Raw genomic sequence first — 16,460 nt, 5'->3', positions numbered from 1 at the left:
AGCTGGAAGTTTCACTTAAGGCTCCCGGGTCCCTAGGAGCAAAGGGAACTCAGGGCATTTACAGTGTTTCGCTTTTATAAGAAAAAAATGCTGCCCTGAAACTTTGCTGGGGGAATTAAGGAGATTTCCATTTTTATATCTAGGTTCCTTTTGACGAGTTTACCCTGGGGTTGGGAGATGGAGAAACACTAGATGTGAACTAGAGAAAATGGAGGTAGGAGCCGCCCTCAGAAAACCTTGGTCGTTGTAATGAGCAAGGACAGGAACATTAATCCTAAAATCATGCTTTTCTCATGTTACTTCCTCTGCGGTCTCGACCCAGAGCTCTGAGCAGAGGCCAAGGGTACCAGGGTGAATGGGGGCAGAAAAGCCCGGGGTCTGCCGAGACTGGCGAACGTTCCCTTTAACAGGCGGGGCCGGAACCTGCCGGAGTTCCCTGCTTTGTACGTGTCGGGGGCGGGGTTCCCCAGCGGCCCTTGCATCATGGCCGCCGGCGCCGCCGCTGCTTTAGCATTTTTGAGTCAGGAGAGCCGAACCCGGGCCGGGGGTGTCTGTGGGCTGCGGTCCCCAGCTCCGGTCACTATGGACAGTTTTTTCTTCGGTATTGAGAAAGGAGCGGGTGAGGGTAGTCCTGGGGTGGTAAGAGGGAGGCCTGAGCAACAGGAATGCCGACGGGTGCGCGACGTGGGCCAGGTCGGAGGGGAGGGGGCGCTGGCACGCAGCAGCTGGAGCGGAAGTAGTGAGACCCCAGCCCAGATGTATGGGGCGTGGCCTAGGGCTGAGCGCCCCTGTCCTTCCAAAGAAGTGGGCGTGTAGATGCTGGTCAATCCTTGGCTGCACGTGATGGAGGTTTGATGAAACGCCCTCCGTCCTCCGCCCCATACATGCACACTCACACCTAGGTACACTCACTATTATATCTTCCAGGATGTGAGCTCTCCGGCCACACCCGCTCCTTCACCTTCAAGGTAGCGGAAGAGGATGATGCAGAGCACGTGCTGGCTTTGACCATGGTGAGGGGTGGGGAAGAGGGGTATTGGTGAATAGCTGAACCTGAGCTGGCAACTGATGGGTCTCTACCTGTACTCCATCCCCAACCTCCCTTTCACTGGGAGTCACCTCTTCCGCCCAATCTCCCAATGGCCCGCTCCCTTCGCCAGGTAATTAAGGGACCTCCCGAGGCTCCGGAAGTTCTAGGGTAGATGCCTCCACAGTGGTGTCAACACTTGCTTGGGGAGACCCCAAGGCCTTGTGTACCCTTTCCCAGCTCTGCCTCACCGAGGGGGCCAAAGATGAGTGTAATGTCGTAGAAGTTGTGGCCCGGAGCCATGACCGCCAGGAGATTGCAGTCCCTGTGGCCAACCTCAGGTTGTCCTGCCAACCCATGGTGAGTTCCCCGGCCATGCCTTGGGGGTTGGGGGAGGGCAGAGGCGGGCCAGGCCTTCATCCCTGTCTTCCTTCCAGCTCAGTTTGGATGACTTCCAGCTCCAACCTCCTGTAACCTTCCGCCTGAAGTCAGGTTCGGGTCCTGTGCGGATCACTGGGCGCCACCAGATTGGTGAGAGTCCTCTCCCTTGCACCCGGTGGGCTCTCCATCAGGTCTCCCCTGACTCCACACTCCCCATCCCAGCCTTATATCCCATTGTAGCTACCATACAGGTTCTATATGATGTGCTCTCCCCTTTCTGTCCTACTCATGCCTCCTTCGTGAAACCTGTCCTAGCTTCTCCAGCTCCAGTGATGTGTAATCCTTTGACTCTTTGTTACCCAGTTTAGTATCTGAGGGTCTTCCCATCTAGACCATAAGCTCTGGGAAGTCAGGGTCCTGCAAGCCTAGCAGCACAGTGGATGAATCAATGACATGTGGTATGAAAAGGGCCTGGCTTTAACTTTCTCCCCCGCCCTTTACCATTTGTGTGTACCTCAGTTACTGTAAGCAGTGATGTTTCTGAGGAAGAAGAGAGCGAAGAAGAGGGGAGTGAAGAGGAGGAAGCCGAGTTGTGCCCCATCCTTCCTGCCAAGAAGCGGAGGGGCAGGCCCTAGCCCTCCTTGGTGAGTGGGGGAGAAGGGTGCCCAGTGGGGTCTGGGAGAGCAGGAGGAGCAGGTGAGGGCCTGCATGCTGATCCCTTCTTTGTTTTCCTCAGGTCAGTTAGCTGCCTGCCGTGCACACCATGCATCCTGTTGCTGTGCAAGTATCAAGAATTTTAAGTGTCTTCATTGAAGAGGAAGAGTGGGGTGGGAGGTCTTGGGCTGGTGCTAGGAGAAAGGGGGTCCCATTCTTCACAGGACGATGGTGTTCTAATTCTACACCGTACTGGAGGCTTCTCTTTTCTCCAGGAGTGGGAGGACCTCTGAACTGTCCTGACCTTCTCTCCACACTTGTCTTTGAGGTTGGAGGTCATCATCTAAAGCTCAGGACTAAACATTTTAAACAGTTTTTACATTTTGGACAAACAGTGAAATAAAGTGTAGCATTTTTTGTTTAATATTGTGTGTGTGTGTGTGTGTGTGTGTGTGTGTGTGTGTGTTGCAACTCTTGTATGGCTTCTTTCCCTGCTGGGGTGGCATTCCCCTAGGGACCACCAGGTGGCACTGTGGCAGCACTGAGGGTGGCCCCTGGCCTGGGGGAGGGTTAGGTAATGTGGGATACTGCTATCCCCAGGCCGAAGTGCCTTGCTAGGAGAGGACCTCCCAACACCAAGCCCATTCCCAGTCCCTACAGGTGGGGGAGGGCTATCCTAGGAGGTTATCACCATCCAAACAAGGGGTCTGGGCCTCTGTCAGCACTCAAGCGGATGGGCAGGGGGGCAGATAAGGGGGTTTAAGCAGCCGGAGGAATGTGCATCTCTAGCCCCATGAGGGGGCTCTGGGTAGGGAGGAGGCAAGTCTCTGCTCCTTCCAGTCTTGCAGGCTGTCTCTGAGCTGCTGTGGGGCCTTAGAAACCTGATTCCAAGGGCCAGATGGAGGGGGCTGACCAGATTGGGTGACAGGGAAACCAGAATCCGGGTGGCCTGGCATATGGGGGCAGAGAAGAGCCTCTGGGTTTCAGTCTCCTGGGTTAAGGGGTTTCTGCCCCCCATACACACCGCCTGGTCTAGGGTCTCTGGTGCCTGGAATTAGGTGGTTCTTGGGCTTGGCTGCTGCTGTGCCAAGAAGAGAAAGGGATGCATGTGTATGTGACCAACTCTGGGGTCAGCAGTTCAGCAGCTGTGTCGATGGGGTGGGGTGTCTCAATGCTCACAAACAAACAAACAAATAAAAGGTTAACTCCTGGGGTAGCCTGGGGCCAGACATGCCGAGGATAGACAGAGAACAGTGCCTGGGGTGGGGGTGAGGGTGGGGGGCAGGCCCACTCCCTCCCACAATGAGTTGAACAAGTAGGGGTCCCTAGCGAACCCCAAGGGACTTGGCCCAAGGTGGCATTGGGCCAGCTAGGTAAACTTCGGAGAGAGTGCCCCTGAAAAGCACTCCCTCTTCAACATATGCCTAGAAGAAGTTTCCTGCTCTGTGGTGAGGAGCAGAGGTCCAGTTTTTAACTTCCCTTTATCCTCAAGTTGAGAAAGGAAGGCGATCCCTCTATTTTGTCGTTGTTGTTGTTGTTGTTGTTGTTGTTGCAGTGATCAGGGTCTCAGGCCCCTTTCTCCTCTCCCGAGAACTTCCCTGAAGTGCTTCCACCAAGAACCAGGGTGGAGGAGGGTAGCCAGGCTTGAGATCATTCACTTTACCGCTTCATAGGTTAGAAAGGGACACAGGGGTAGGGGGAGCTTGCGCCCTCTTGTGGGCGACGTTGAAACTGCCTGTGGCCCTGTGGATGCCCCATGTTGTCTCTTTTAGGGGCTTTAGGCGTGCAGGAGCTCGCTGCCCTCAAGTGGTCTGGCCGCCAAAGTTTAGGCGAAAGGCGAGGGAGTAAGTAAGGCTGACTAGATACATTCATTCATTCATCATTCACTGGACGGACTCCGTTAGAGCATTCCCCTATCTCCTCTCGCCTATAGCCTCCAAAGTCCTCCGCACGTCCAAGGTCGGAGGCACCGGAGACCCGCTGGGTGCGGGGCGGGGGGGGGGAGCCATCTGGGGGCAGAGGAAGGCCAACCCAGCTACCCCCTGCGCATGGCTCTGCCCCAATATGTGCCTGCCTCGCCCCACGCAAGCGGCCGATGGCTCACTGGGTGCCTCCGCTGTGGTCTTGGTGGGTTTCCGAGAATGACCGGGCAGCGCGGAGCACGCTCCTGCCCGCAGTGGGGCCTAATCCACATCTGCCCCTGCGTCCGGGAGTTTCCCGGCCAGACCAGGCACCCGGGGGATAATGCCTAGGAATTATTTTTTCTCCCTCCTCGGCTCCCCGCAACCCCGTCTTTCCTCGATCCCCCTTCTACACCCTCAGCGCACAGTAGGAGCGCTGCCAATTCACTCTGGCCACGGAGCACTGAGGCTCGAAGGCGTGCCCTGGGGTCTGCAGACCACGGGAGGAAAGGCAGGCCTGCCTTTCGCGGGGAGACCGGGACAGCTCCCTCACGGTGTCCGCAGTGCTTAACACAGTCTCCACAATTTGCATTTCAACGGTCAGCGGACACACCGCAGCGCTTTGAACGCCTAGCGCAGGAGGCACGCCAGGGAGCGAGTGGCAGCCCGAGCAACCTGGTGGGGATCGGAGGGGGCTGGAGAGGGCGGGGGGCGAGGGATGCGTTTGGAAGGAGGTTGAAGGTGTGTGTTTGGGTCTCCGCGAGGGCGTGTTTGCGGAGAGAAGCTGTTTGTGTTGGTGAGGAGTGTGTGTTTGTGTTTGTAGGAGGCGAGGGTGTGTGTGTGTGTGTGTGTGTGTGTGTGTGTGTGTGTGTGTATTTGTGTTTGCGAAGTGTGGGGGCGGCGGGGAAAGGCGGCCGGGCTGTCACTCAGCGATCAGGCTGACAGGCGCTCCCTCATCAGGGCCAGGGAGCTCTGATTGCAGATTCGAAGAAACAAAATAGCAATTGTAATTACGGGGCTTTGATAAGATAAAGGAAGAAGAGAGCTGGCTGGGAGGCGAGCGAGGGAGTGAGGGAGGGAGAGAGCGGCCTGCGGGGGCCCTGAAGGAATATTTTTGCATCTGTCACTCAGAGTGCACCCAGACCGGACCTGGGGCTGGGTGCGGTGTGTCCCCATCTGCCCCTCTGTAAACTCTCGGACTTTTGGGGAGATGAAAAGAATCTCCCCAAATCGTCCAGGATCTAGTTCAGGGGAAGTTCTCCAAATGTGAAGGAATTCTGGTCCCACACAAGCAGGCTCTTTGGTGGAGGTTGAGGTGTAGGACTAAAATCCTGGCCTCCACACTTCTAGGCCCCAGATGCCCATCTTCTCTGAGGCGGAGGGGAGAGAAGGGTGGTTATGATTATTGAGGTTCAGCCTAGGGCCTTCGGAAGCTTCTGGGGGCTCCAGAACTCGGGCTGGACCCTGGTCTGGTCCAGGAGCTCTGGTTTTCACCCTGCTCCCCCGCCACCTTTCCAGGGGAGGACCGGTGCCCAGTGGCTCTGGTTGTGACTCCAGGACTAGGCACAACGCACTAAGCTGGGCTGAATGCCTGAGTCCGTCTCCCTGTTCTCATCAGACCATTTTCAGAGAACTGGGTAGGGAGAAGGCCCTTCAGATCCTCTGCTCTCCATCTCTCCACTCATTCATTCAACAAACACATGCACACAAACTTTTTCAAGGGCCTACTCTTCACAGGCATGGGGTTACGATGGTGAGTATCCTGCCTGCTTCCAGCAGTGCAGCTGGGGAGGTAGGCACTCAACAGGTGTCCCGCAGGCCTCTGACACAGAGGAGCACCATAAAGCACAGGGGCTGGTCTGGGTTGTGGGCACTGGAGCCCACCTCACCTCTCACCCCCACCCACCCAATGGGCCCATCTCCTAGTGGGGTTGAGAGGAGAGGGTGTAAGCCCAGCTTGTAGCAAACATGAGTGCTCAGTAAATGGTGGTGTTTATGGTTATTACCTGTGGAGGCAAGGGGGTGGAGGCAAGGGGTGAAGGCAAGTCTCCCTGGGGAACCGCGCAGGGGCTGAGGTTGAAACGCTCAGCCAGTTTCCCCACTGCACACACTCATCTCAAATGCTAACTGCAGAGCAGCCCTGCCCAGCTCTGTGCCATGAGCTGCCAGCTCCGAGCTGGTCAGACATGGTCCTTGCCTGGAGGTCTGTCTGGGCAAGAGCCCGCTGAGTGAATTGGCTCCTGGAGGGGGGGACAGGTGGGCTCAGGAGGTCCACTCCTCTGAGGAGCGATGAGATCTTTGGGATAAGTCTTCTGACTCTGTTTTCCCATATTTCTCACTGTTAGCATTATGGCTGGGAGTGGGGGGAGGAAGAGGAGCAGGAGGGAAGCAGAACTTGGCTCTACTGTTGGAAAAGGGCCTGCCTACTTACTGCCTTTGGCCTAATGGCTTCCTAAGACCACCCAACCCCTCCAGCCCAACCCCCAAGGAGCGAGGGGGCCCGTGGGGCAAGGGGGTGTGGTCAGAGGCAGCAGCTGGGCAGAGCATCAGTGGCTTCACCTGCTTCTCAGAAGTACCTACCCCAAGGGCACCTCTGCCCACCCAAGCTGCTCCCAAAGTAGCACCATGGCTCCGGGTTTCCAGAAGCACCCCTCCTCCTGCCAGGGGAAGCAATGAGGGCCTGGGAAAGGCTTGGACAAGACCATACATACCTCCTCCTTCGGCACTCCCGCGCCCCCCCCCCCGCCCCAGTGGACAGAAAGCACCAGTCCCTGTCTAGTACACAGTAGGTGTGTAAATGCCTCTTAAGTGCACGAATAATGGGACTCGGAGAGAGAAAAGTTGGCGGCCTGGACGGAAGTCTCTTCTCCAGGAAAAACAGCTAAGAGTAGTTATTTTTGCCCCATCTGCCCATTGCTTTGGGGGTTGGCAGGGACTGGGGGTCCTTGCCAGGGACTTCTGGGCTCTCCCACATAGGGGGCTCGTGTTCCTCCGAAGCTTCAGGTCAGCATATGTGTGTATTTGTATTGGGGGCGGGGGTAACAGGAGCGGAGGTGATGGTGATAATGGGTGCTAGAAGGTAGGAAGGAGACATTTCTCTCTCTCAGGGCTTCTTGAAGACTGAGAGAGACGGAGAGACAGGCAGGGCAGGGTACTCAGCAGAAAGGTGGGGGTCGGTTCCCCGTCGCACAGGCACGTAGTGCCCTTCAGTCCAGAGTCAGCGGCCACTTCCCAGGGGCGGGCGCAGCAGGAGCGCACAGTAGGTGGCTCAGAGACCCGCTAGCATAGGCAGAGGCGTGAGCCGACGGGCCCCACGGTGGAGCCCTGGCACCTTCCGACTCAGACGCGCCCGAAGTCCAGGAAACCCCAGCGGAGGGTCTAGGGACCCCATGGAACGGGCGCCCGAGACGCCCCCTATTCCCGCGTGTCTAGACCTCAAGAGTGCGCGAGGGGACGGGCCCAGGAGGGGGGAAGGCGCCCACCCCGGCCGCCCACGCCCCTCCGGTGGGTCCCCAGACCCCTCCCCCGGCCCAGACCCCCAATCCCAGACCCGCCGGCCGCCCCGCCCCGGCCGCCCCGCCCCCGCCCCGGGCTGCGTCCCGGCCCCAGCTCCTAGCCGGGGCTGCGGGCTCCGGCCGCCCGCCCCGCGCTCCCCCCTCGCGCCCGGTGCGGCGCCCCCCGCCCCCACCCCTCCCCCTCCCCTTCCCACCTACCCACCCACCCTGCCGGCCCGTTACCCTCCGCCTGCTCCGGCTCCTGAGTAGCCAGCGGCCACCGGCTCCGGTAGCGGCGCAGAGCGGCTCGGCGCGGCCAGCTCGACCTTCCACGGGACCTGCGGAGCCGCGTCGACACCGCCGCCGGGCTCCCGCCCTCGAACAGCCCTCGCTCGCCGCCGGTCTCAGCTCGTGTGCCCGCGGGCCGGCGTGATCCCGCCGGGGCTCCCCGCGCTCCCCGGGCCGCGCGCCATGGGCAGCCCCCGCTCGGCGCTGAGCTGCCTGTGAGTACCGCCGCCCCGTCCCCGCCGGCCGCGCGCCGCGCCCCTCGCTCACCCTGCGCCCCTCTCTCTCCCGCCCGCTTTTGTCTCCCACAGGCTGTTGCACTTGCTGGTTCTCTGCCTCCAAGCCCAGGTAAGGCGCACTGCGCGGAGGCGGGGGCCGGGGGCCGGGGGCCGGGGGCCGGGCTCCGGCGGGGAGCGCCTGCTGGCCAAGTCGGGCAGGGGCACCAGGACCGATGCTGCGGCCAGCGCGGCAGGGTTGGAAGGAGCCTTAGAAACCCAACCCCGAACTATCCCGAGTCGGGAGCTAAGGAACAGAGAGGTAGCGCCCAGCACAAGGTCACACAGCCAGTGCGTATCGAAGCTAGAACCCAACCAAGGTCTCTAAGTCTAGCGTTGTCTCCCACGCGTTCCAGCCAGGTTGGGGTACTCCACGGGCAGCCTCACCTGGTCGCCGAGGAAGGGGGCAGGTCGGGGCCAAGGGAGCGTTCTTGTCAGAAGTCGGGGGCCTGCCTCAGGGACCCTCCCCGCGGCTCCCGGGGGAGGTTTGTGGCGGGTCTGGCGGAAAGATCAGGTGCTTAGGCCCTCTGTGCTCCCAACATTTGCTCCGTAAATTTGTCTTTATAAATGTCAGGGGTCAGGCAGCGCTGCCTCCTTACTTAAAAGCGCCCTGCTCTTCTAGGAAGGCCCGGGCGGGGGGCCTGCGCTGGGCAGGGAGCTGGCTTCCCTGTTCCGAGCTGGCCGCGAGTCCCAGGGTGTTTCCCAACAGGTGGGTCCAGACCCTTCCCCATCCCCCGGCTCACCCATCACGCTGGGTTGGACACGCCCGGCTTTCCTGGGTGGGGGGTGGTAGCCTGAGCTGGCATGTTGGGGGGACCCCCAGCCCCTGCCCGCTGCCTGGGGCAGTGGAGGTGGGGTACAGGGCAATGGGGGCCACTGGGGCCCCTGGGCAGAGTAGCATTATAATGGCGTGTTGTGTATTTTTCAATTTCCTAAAGGTAACTGTTCAGTCCTCACCTAATTTTACACAGCATGTGAGGGAGCAGAGCCTGGTGACGGATCAGCTCAGCCGCCGCCTCATCCGGACCTACCAGCTCTACAGCCGCACCAGCGGGAAGCACGTGCAGGTCCTGGCCAACAAGCGCATCAACGCCATGGCAGACGACGGGGACCCCTTCGGTAAGGCGCGCTGCACCGCGGCAGGGTGAAGGCAGCTCGGGGAACGCGCCCCCTTCCCCGGCGGGCCTGCCGCGACCGGACCCACCAGCCGCAGCTGTGTGGGCCAGGGCTCTGCAGGCTCCCAGCTCAGAAGGCAATGGGTTAAGGCAAAAAGAGTGTTTTGGGGGTCAGCTGGAGAAGAGAGGGTTTGGGAAGGGACCTTGGGGAGTACTTGGCCCACGGGTGCCCCTTCCTTGCCCAGCAGATGAATGAATCCAGGAATTTCCCTTTACACCTCCCCCTTTCATACACCCCTCCCCAGCTGCAGGTGGAGGCAGAGGGTTCAGGGGGAGGGGGCCCAGGTTTAAGGGAAGCTCTTGAAAGAGGATATGTCGCCAGGGCCCACAAAAGGAGAGTGGGAAAGAGAAGGGAGAGAAGTCCCCCCAACTCTCCCAGCTTGTGAGGGGGTGCTGTGAACCTTTAAACGCTTTGATCAGAAGGGTCAGTTACACACGGGGACCCTTCTGGGAAGGGGAAGGGGCCTCCCTGCTCCGCTCGCCCAGGAACCCAGGCGGTGGGTCGGAGCCGGCTCTCGGCTCCCGGTGGGGCGGTGAGTACAGGGAGCTACTGCCCGGTGCAGAGGCCGAGGACTGATTGATTTCTAAAACATTCAATATTCCTGCCTTGAAACAAGGCCAATTTCCAGAGTCCTGATGTGCCCAGAGAAAAGCAAGCCCTCTGGGCGGCTGGTGTTGTTTTTAGAGAGCGATTATTGTGAGTTTAAAAACCTTTAAATAATGACCAAGTTAAACAAGCATGAAAGCAGAGGGGAAGACTCTATTAAAATGTAATAAAAAGGTGAGGCATTTTAAGAGCTAAGAAGAAAAATGAAGGATGATATAAAACAGAAAAAGAACGAGCCCCTTTTTTCAGATGTGGAGTTTGAAAAGAGTTGGAAGTCTGCAAATGTTAAAAAAGAGGTTCAAGATTGTTCTCTATGAATCTCTGGAGAGACCCCCGCGTCTGGCAGAGCGATTAAAACTCTTCTTACTTTCACCGTTTTAAACATTTCCTGAATACTTTCTCCTCTTCTCGAGCCAGTTTGGGGGATCGAGTATGTCTCGCTGCATTTTTTCTGCGTCGACGTAGCTGACTTCCCTTCAAAGCTGGAGAAGGAGACATAATTTTCCTGGGATAAATCTGTCACTGGGTGGAAGAATAGGTTTGAAAATGTTAAGCTTTCCAAAAGCCCGGTCGGGGAAGCCGCTGTGCACTGCAGCCCCAGCTCCCCAGAAACATCCAGGAAGGCGAGTGGGGGCTCCTGGTTGGGGGGTGGGGTGGCGGCGGCCTGCCCAGTGGCCGAGCTCCCCCGCTGGGCTGGCAGGGCCAGCCTACCTTCCCTTTGTCCCTCCAGACTGGCTGCTAGCTGCCCTTCTTAGCTTCCTAGGAATGGGAATGGATGCCTGCCTGGCTCCTTCTGGGTTTGCTCCATCAGAGCAAATGGCCCAGCATCCTTGGCTTTTGGGGAGGGGAGAAGAGGCCAAGCGGCCATAGAAGAACTCGTCTTCAGACATCAGATGTCTGATGCCCACTTCTCTCTTCACACGGATAGGAAGTAGGCTTCCCAGGCTCCTTGGATGGTCCCTGCCTGCCCGGCAGGCAGGGGTAGAAGTTGGAGGGCCCAAGAGCAGACTTAGGGTGTGCAGCCAGGACAGGATGAGTCTTGGAAAGAACAGCAGAGAGGCCCTAGCTGCTCTCTAATGGGCCCCAGGAAGTGGCGGAGGGGCCTACTCCATCTCTACCTTCCTGGTTTGGCCAGAATCCTCCCGGTGGGATCCTCCAAGTGGGATCCTCTCGCCCTTCTCCCATCCGTGTCCTTCCTGCCCCTTAAAAGCGGCTACTTTTTGCGCTGGAAGGCAGACCAGGCAGAGGGATGAGCAGGCCAGCCGGGTCCAAAAGGAGGTGGGTGGGGAGGGGTGACAGCTGCACTTCCCCTTGGCTGACTTGGAGCCAGACTGAGGACTTGGCCGCTGGGCCCCTGCTCTGTGCTCATGTAAGGGGGTGGGCAGTCACAGGCTGGGCATTGGGGGCTGTCTTGCTGACCTCGACGCCCATCTTCCCAGGAGTCTCAGGGACAGAGAAGGTGCCACCTTGTCAGTGGAGGCTGGGTGGCAGCTCCGGGAGTCTCAGAACTGCTCTCCAGGAGGGACGGGGCTGGACGCTGCAGTGGGGAGGGCAGGAGACCCCGCCCCTTCAGTCCCGTCCCAAAGGGCTAAGTCAGCCCTCACTCCCTTTTGGGGACAGCCTCAAAAGGGAGGAGTGACACAGAGTGGACAGGAACTGGCTTCTGTGGCAAGTTTGCTGTCTGAGGAGGAGGAGGATGGGGAGGAAGGCCCAGAACTCAGCTCCATATTTTCTCCCAAGCCTGAGAGGCAAGCATGCCTGATTTCCTCCCTCTACACGCACAGAAAGGGCTGGGGCACTGGGGCAAGAAGGCTGGCTGTGATGGAGGGTGAGAGAGGAAAGACATCGAGTTGTTGACTTATGGGCACAGGCATGTGCTGGGGACTTCGGCGGCGATTGGGATGCAAGGGGAAGAGGCAGGACCCTCCCAGCTGGGTTCTGAGTTCAGGGAAAGCAGCTGGCTAGGGGCTGTGTTAGGGAGAGCTGTCCCATCCCTATGGCCTTCCCAACACAACAGCAGTGGGGAAAGAGGGCTGGCCAAGGCTGTGAGTTCAAACCCCAGGTACCAGAAACAGGAGACAGTGCTTTTACGTTTGGCCTCAGGACTGGAGGCCACCACCCTTCCCGGATGTATGAAACGACCTGTGAGGCATTGCACTTGACATTTGGAGTTGGAATGATTCTCAGAGATCTTCTGAGCAGCAGAAAAACCCTAGTCTCGAAACCTTGACTTCAACATCATTACCGTCTGGTTTTAAAAGAGGGACTTTTCAATTTGAAGGCCCCAAGGCCCCTCTGAGATTGGCACATCATGATCTTGTTCATCCCCCTCTGTAAACCCAGGTGAGGGGCCTTTGGCCCAGGTGGGGGGCTTGACCTTAGCTAGGGGGCTGAAGCCCACCTCTTGGGTACCTGGGCCTTGGAGCAGTGGCTGCTAGGATGTGATGAGTCTGTGGGCCTGTTGGGGTGGGGACACGGAGCCGTGGGGGCGAGGGGGCTTCCAGTAACCTCCCTCCTCTGTCCCGGACAGCGAAGCTCATTGTGGAGACAGACACCTTCGGCAGCCGGGTTCGAGTGCGAGGCGCCGAGACAGGCCTCTACATCTGCATGAACAAGAAGGGGAAGCTGATTGCCAAGGTGGAGCCCCAGGAGGATGGGGTGGGGTCGGGGCTGGGGCCTGGGGAGCACGGGCTGGGCTGGCCAGCTCCTCCAGGATATCAACAAGGTGGGCAGAGAGACCTGGGGCCACCTTGGGGTTATCTGACGATTGGAAGGGGAGAGGTGAGGGAGAAGGAAATTGCTGGAGAGATGAAAAGCCATAAAGGCAAAGGAGGAAGAAGGAAGGCTAGGGAAGGGGCTGGGGGGTGGGGGGGAAAGGTTGGTAAATTCCATATATCTTTTTAACAAATCGCCAAATTGCTTTGCTATTATGTCCAATTACATGGTACCAGCATTTGGAATGTTCAGTAAGCCGCAGGCCCAGCCCCTCGGCCGAGCTCTGAAATGGCCCCATTAGTCACGGCTCCTCTCCAGCCTCGAGCTCCCCGCTTGCTGGGCTTCTGGGGCTTGGGACTCAGCGTCTCCTCGGAGGCCTCCCCTCCCCCATGGGGTGGCTGCCCAGGGGCCCTGGAGCCGGAATCCTGAGGGGCTGACGGGGGCAGGTGGGGAAACGGGTGCTAGCAGCTCAGGCCAGACTGGTGGGCAGGAGGCCAGGGTGGGCAGGGTCTGGGCCCCCTCTCTGCTGCCTCTCTGTGTCGGGGCCCAGCCCTTTCGGTAGATAGCCATGTGTCACTGCTGCCCGGGAGGACAGGAAGTTGCCGGGTGGGCTGCGGGTTGTGAGGGATTAGAGAGCGGGTGCCCAGGCAGGGGGTGGGGCTGCAGCTCCTGCCCACCCTGCCATCTGCTGGGGTGCCCACCTGCTGTCTGGGGCCGCCTGCCCTCTGCCTCTGATGAGGGGGTGGGCTCCGGAGAGAGCCCAGTAACGCTGTGTCTGGCCCCCCTACCTGCAGAGCAACGGCAAAGGCAAAGACTGTGTCTTCACGGAGATCGTACTGGAGAACAACTACACCGCCCTGCAGAACGCCAAGTACGAGGGCTGGTACATGGCCTTCACCCGCAAGGGCCGGCCCCGTAAGGGCTCCAAGACGCGGCAGCACCAGCGCGAGGTCCACTTCATGAAGCGGCTGCCCCGTGGCCACCACACCACCGAGCAGAGCCTGCGGTTCGAGTTCCTCAACTACCCGCCCTTCACGCGCAGCTTGCGCGGCAGCCAGAGGACTTGGGCCCCGGAGCCCCGATAGGCGCCCGCCCGGCCCCTCCCGCGGCTCCCAGCGCGGAGATTTCCATCTCAGGGGAGCACAAACAGAAACTCAAGCAAGACGAGGTCTGCTCTACTGAAGGCTGGGGAGGAGCCGGGGAAGCCCCGGGTTCTAGTTGTTGATAATTGTTTGCTGTTGGGTTTTTTTTTTTTTTAAACAAAAGAGAGGCTCTATTTTTGTATTCCATTTGGCTGTGGTGTCTTCTTAACTCTCAGGAAGGCCAGTTAGTGGCCAAGACTGAGATTAGGGGGGGCCCCCTGGGCATGGGAGGCTTTTTCTAGTCCAGCAGCGGTGCTTCTGAGCCCCCAGTACCTGCAGAGCAAGCTGGCCAGGCAGCTAGGAACTCCACTGCACCCCCAGGTGGGGGCGGGAAGGAAAGGGTAAGGACTTAGGTCAGGTGTTTTAAGGGTGGCTGTCAGTAGGGGGGAGGTTGTGTATTAGTTGCTATTAAATGACTAAAATATTTATTTAACTTGCGTATTAAAAATGTGTCTTGGAGGGTGATTCCTTCTGGGGTCAGCTTCCTGCCCCCTGCCCTGTCCCAGCTGGCGGCGGAGCTGGGAGACGCAGCGAATCAGGCCCCAGGTCTGACAGTAGCCTCCCTTTAGCCTAAGGACTGATGTCTGTCCCCGTCCCCATCATTGTCACTGCAGGGTTTTCCCTGGAGGACAGAAGTAGGGGAAGGAGCAAGAAGAGGCCCTCAGCTGGTCCTGGGAGACATGCACTTCCTAGCTTTTAACAGGAGTTATTGCTGACACTTGCCCAGGCCACCCCTGGGCCAGAAATGACGGCTCTGCCAGAGCTGCGACCGTGGATCCCATGAGTCTGAGAACGGTGCCTTTCTGTGTGCCTCGGTCCGTGTGCGGGGCAAAAGGGGGATGCCAGGGCTCCTTCTCTCTGAGTGTCAGGCTGCAGGAAGTGAAAGAAAAGAGCAGCTGCCAGGGCCCAAGGTGAGGATATGTCAGAGGGGGGACCTCCAAGGCTGGCGTTGACCATCGTGACGTGGAACCAGCGTGAGCTGTGGGAGATCTGGTTAGACAGCTGCGAGCAGAAGGTGCCAAGCTCAGGTGCTGCAGAAGGACCTGGGGGACTGTGATTTAGGGGGTGGCTGCTGCCTTTGGAGAGAGGGGGCCTGGATGGAGAGGAGCTCAGGCTGGTAGTGCAGGTCACGGTGCGGGCAAGAGGACTGGTCCACGGTGGGTGGAGGGGAGTGTGCTCGGATGTGGACCGGCGACACTCGCATCATACCACGCTGTGCTACGGGATGATGGAGCACCCAAGCCCAGAAGCAGCAGGTCCCCTGAGGGCAGGGCTGACCCAGTCTTTACATCAGAGGTCTCCCATGCTGGCTGCTCATGCTGCCTTCTTTGAGGGTGCCCCTGGCCGGTCCCATAGCCCAGTTCCTGGGCCAATCCAGGAATGTCTTCCCTCTGGGCTCCTGGTCTTTCGCATATCCTTTGGGAGGGGAGCACCCCAAAGCTTTCTAACCACACTGGCCTCCTAGAGTTGTAACTGCAAGTCCCAGACTCAGGCCATCCAGGTGGATCTGGAATTTCAGGGCTCAGTGGGAAGCCTTGGCATAGAGAGATTGGGGATGCCCTGGGCTTTTTCTACATCACCTCCTGCTACGTCACCTTCAGCCTGCTGTGAAGGCGCGGCCCTCTGGGTAGAGTAGGTTTCTCCTGGTTCATAGACACTGGGCACTCAGGGAGGGGCTCTAGACATCTCTCTTCTGGCTCCCCCAGCTCTTGGTGCCTCCTCATTTGCTCCATCCCCTCCCCTCCCCCTTTAATTAATTCTGGGTGAGCAGCCCCGCTTTATTGTGCAAGGAGCTGGGGTCTCACTGTGGGAAAAGTCACACCTTCTGAGCAGCTTCTGATGCCATGCAAATGAAGAGACCGTCCAGGAAACGCTTTCATCTGCAGGGCCGCCTGTCCAGCCCCTAGCCCCGTAATTACCCACATTTTATTTGTTTGAGAGCAATTCCTGGGGGAAGCCACAGGACAGGAGGGAGTCTGGGGTGGGGTGCAGTGGAATGTCAGGCTCTCCCTGCCTGTGATCCTGGCCACAAAGTGGGGCCAGGCTGGGCCAAGGATGGTGACTGGTCAGGCCACAGCTACCCCTGAAGCCCCCAGGCTTGCGATGCCTGAGTACTCCTGAGTGGTGGGGTGGAACTGTGCCATGGGTGTGATGAGGGAGGAGAGGTAGGCCGTGGTCCATAGAGCCGGCCTGCCTGTAGGGAGGAGGGAGATGACTGGCGGCGGCAAGGGGGAGTAGAGCTGGACGGGACAGCTGGTATCTGGTCCATGAGGCTGCCTGAGGCTTTGGGAAGGGGTTGAATCCTTGCAGGACCCCAGGCCATGGTGCCATGGGGGCAGAGGCCAAAGCAGCAGGGCTAGGCTGGGCCGGAGCACCCACCACCTTGTTTATCTTTGAGTTGCTGCCTCCACAGAGCCCTCGCTAATGGGGTTTTACAGCCCACTCAAGCCGCAACTGGCCGAGAATCAATCATTACCGGCACTTAGTGGTTTGATAGTTAACAGCCTGAACTGAAGCCAAACTGGTTGTTAACTGTGATAACAACTGATTTCAAGGGGTTATTGCCGGCCTGATATGCTCAGCCCATTTATTTCAGGGAAAACAAGCAGGGTGCTGTTGCAAGGCCCAGAAAAGGGAGGAGCCCCGGGTTTTCTCTCCTCAGCCAAAAGGCTGGCCCCTCTGCCTCGGAGTGGGTGCTGCCTGTGAGGGCCGTGGGGGCCAGTCGAGGTCCGCATGAAGGCTTGACCGCCCACAGCTCCGTTGGAGACCAGTGTGCGGGCCCAGGCGATCCACACGGAGGGCCT

At 59.0% G+C, this 16,460-nt stretch overlaps 2 protein-coding genes across 6 annotated transcripts; both read left to right on the top strand.

The window, feature by feature from the left end:
• Window positions 1–468: 468 nt before the first annotated feature.
• Window positions 469–2,486, top strand: NPM3 (nucleophosmin/nucleoplasmin 3). Of its 2 annotated transcripts, none has more exons than XM_045854350.1 (6): window positions 469–601; window positions 928–968; window positions 1,268–1,387; window positions 1,465–1,558; window positions 1,928–2,052; window positions 2,145–2,486. In XM_045854350.1, exons 1-5 carry the CDS (start codon window positions 484–486, stop codon window positions 2,041–2,043), a joined length of 489 nt encoding a protein of 162 aa, XP_045710306.1. In that variant the 5' UTR covers window positions 469–483; the 3' UTR covers window positions 2,044–2,052; window positions 2,145–2,486. The 2 variants fall into 2 exon arrangements, with proteins under 2 accessions (XP_045710306.1, XP_045710305.1); XM_045854349.1 differs by having other exon boundaries at window positions 928–1,013.
• Window positions 2,487–7,928: 5,442 nt separating this feature from the next.
• Window positions 7,929–13,599, top strand: FGF8 (fibroblast growth factor 8). 4 transcript variants are annotated; one of them, XM_045854475.1, is made up of 6 exons: window positions 7,929–7,960; window positions 8,054–8,090; window positions 8,640–8,726; window positions 8,989–9,136; window positions 12,330–12,436; window positions 13,309–13,599. In XM_045854475.1, the coding sequence occupies exons 1-6, from the start codon at window positions 7,929–7,931 to the stop codon at window positions 13,597–13,599; spliced, it is 702 nt and encodes a 233-aa protein (XP_045710431.1). The 4 variants fall into 4 exon arrangements, with proteins under 4 accessions (XP_045710431.1, XP_045710430.1, XP_045710433.1 ...); XM_045854474.1 differs by having other exon boundaries at window positions 8,956–9,136; XM_045854477.1 differs by lacking the exon at window positions 8,640–8,726.
• The last annotated feature ends 2,861 nt before the right edge of the window (window positions 13,600–16,460 follow it).

This window comes from Phyllostomus hastatus, unplaced genomic scaffold (assembly GCF_019186645.2).
Source record: "Phyllostomus hastatus isolate PE091 unplaced genomic scaffold, TTU_PhHast_1.1 phas_scaffold_1066, whole genome shotgun sequence".
Classification (NCBI taxonomy): Eukaryota; Metazoa; Chordata; class Mammalia; order Chiroptera; family Phyllostomidae; genus Phyllostomus; species Phyllostomus hastatus.
Note: the sequence above shows the minus strand (reverse complement) of the source record. Positions and strands in the feature narration are given on the sequence as shown.

Excerpts from the sequence above, each read along its gene's own strand:
- NPM3 (XM_045854349.1), top strand. The coding sequence starts at position 484 with ATGGCCGCCGGCGCCGCCGCTGCTTTAGCATTTTTGAGTCAGGAGAGC. Across the intron at positions 1,388-1,464 it reads GGTTGTCCTGCCAACCCATG|CTCAGTTTGGATGACTTCCA; the intron begins GTGAGTTCCCCG and ends TCTTCCTTCCAG. Across the intron at positions 1,559-1,927 it reads CACTGGGCGCCACCAGATTG|TTACTGTAAGCAGTGATGTT; the intron begins GTGAGAGTCCTC and ends TGTGTACCTCAG.
- FGF8 (XM_045854474.1), top strand. The coding sequence starts at position 7,929 with ATGGGCAGCCCCCGCTCGGCGCTGAGCTGCCT. Across the intron at positions 8,727-8,955 it reads CCCAGGGTGTTTCCCAACAG|GTAACTGTTCAGTCCTCACC; the intron begins GTGGGTCCAGAC and ends AATTTCCTAAAG. Across the intron at positions 12,437-13,308 it reads AGGGGAAGCTGATTGCCAAG|AGCAACGGCAAAGGCAAAGA; the intron begins GTGGAGCCCCAG and ends CCCTACCTGCAG.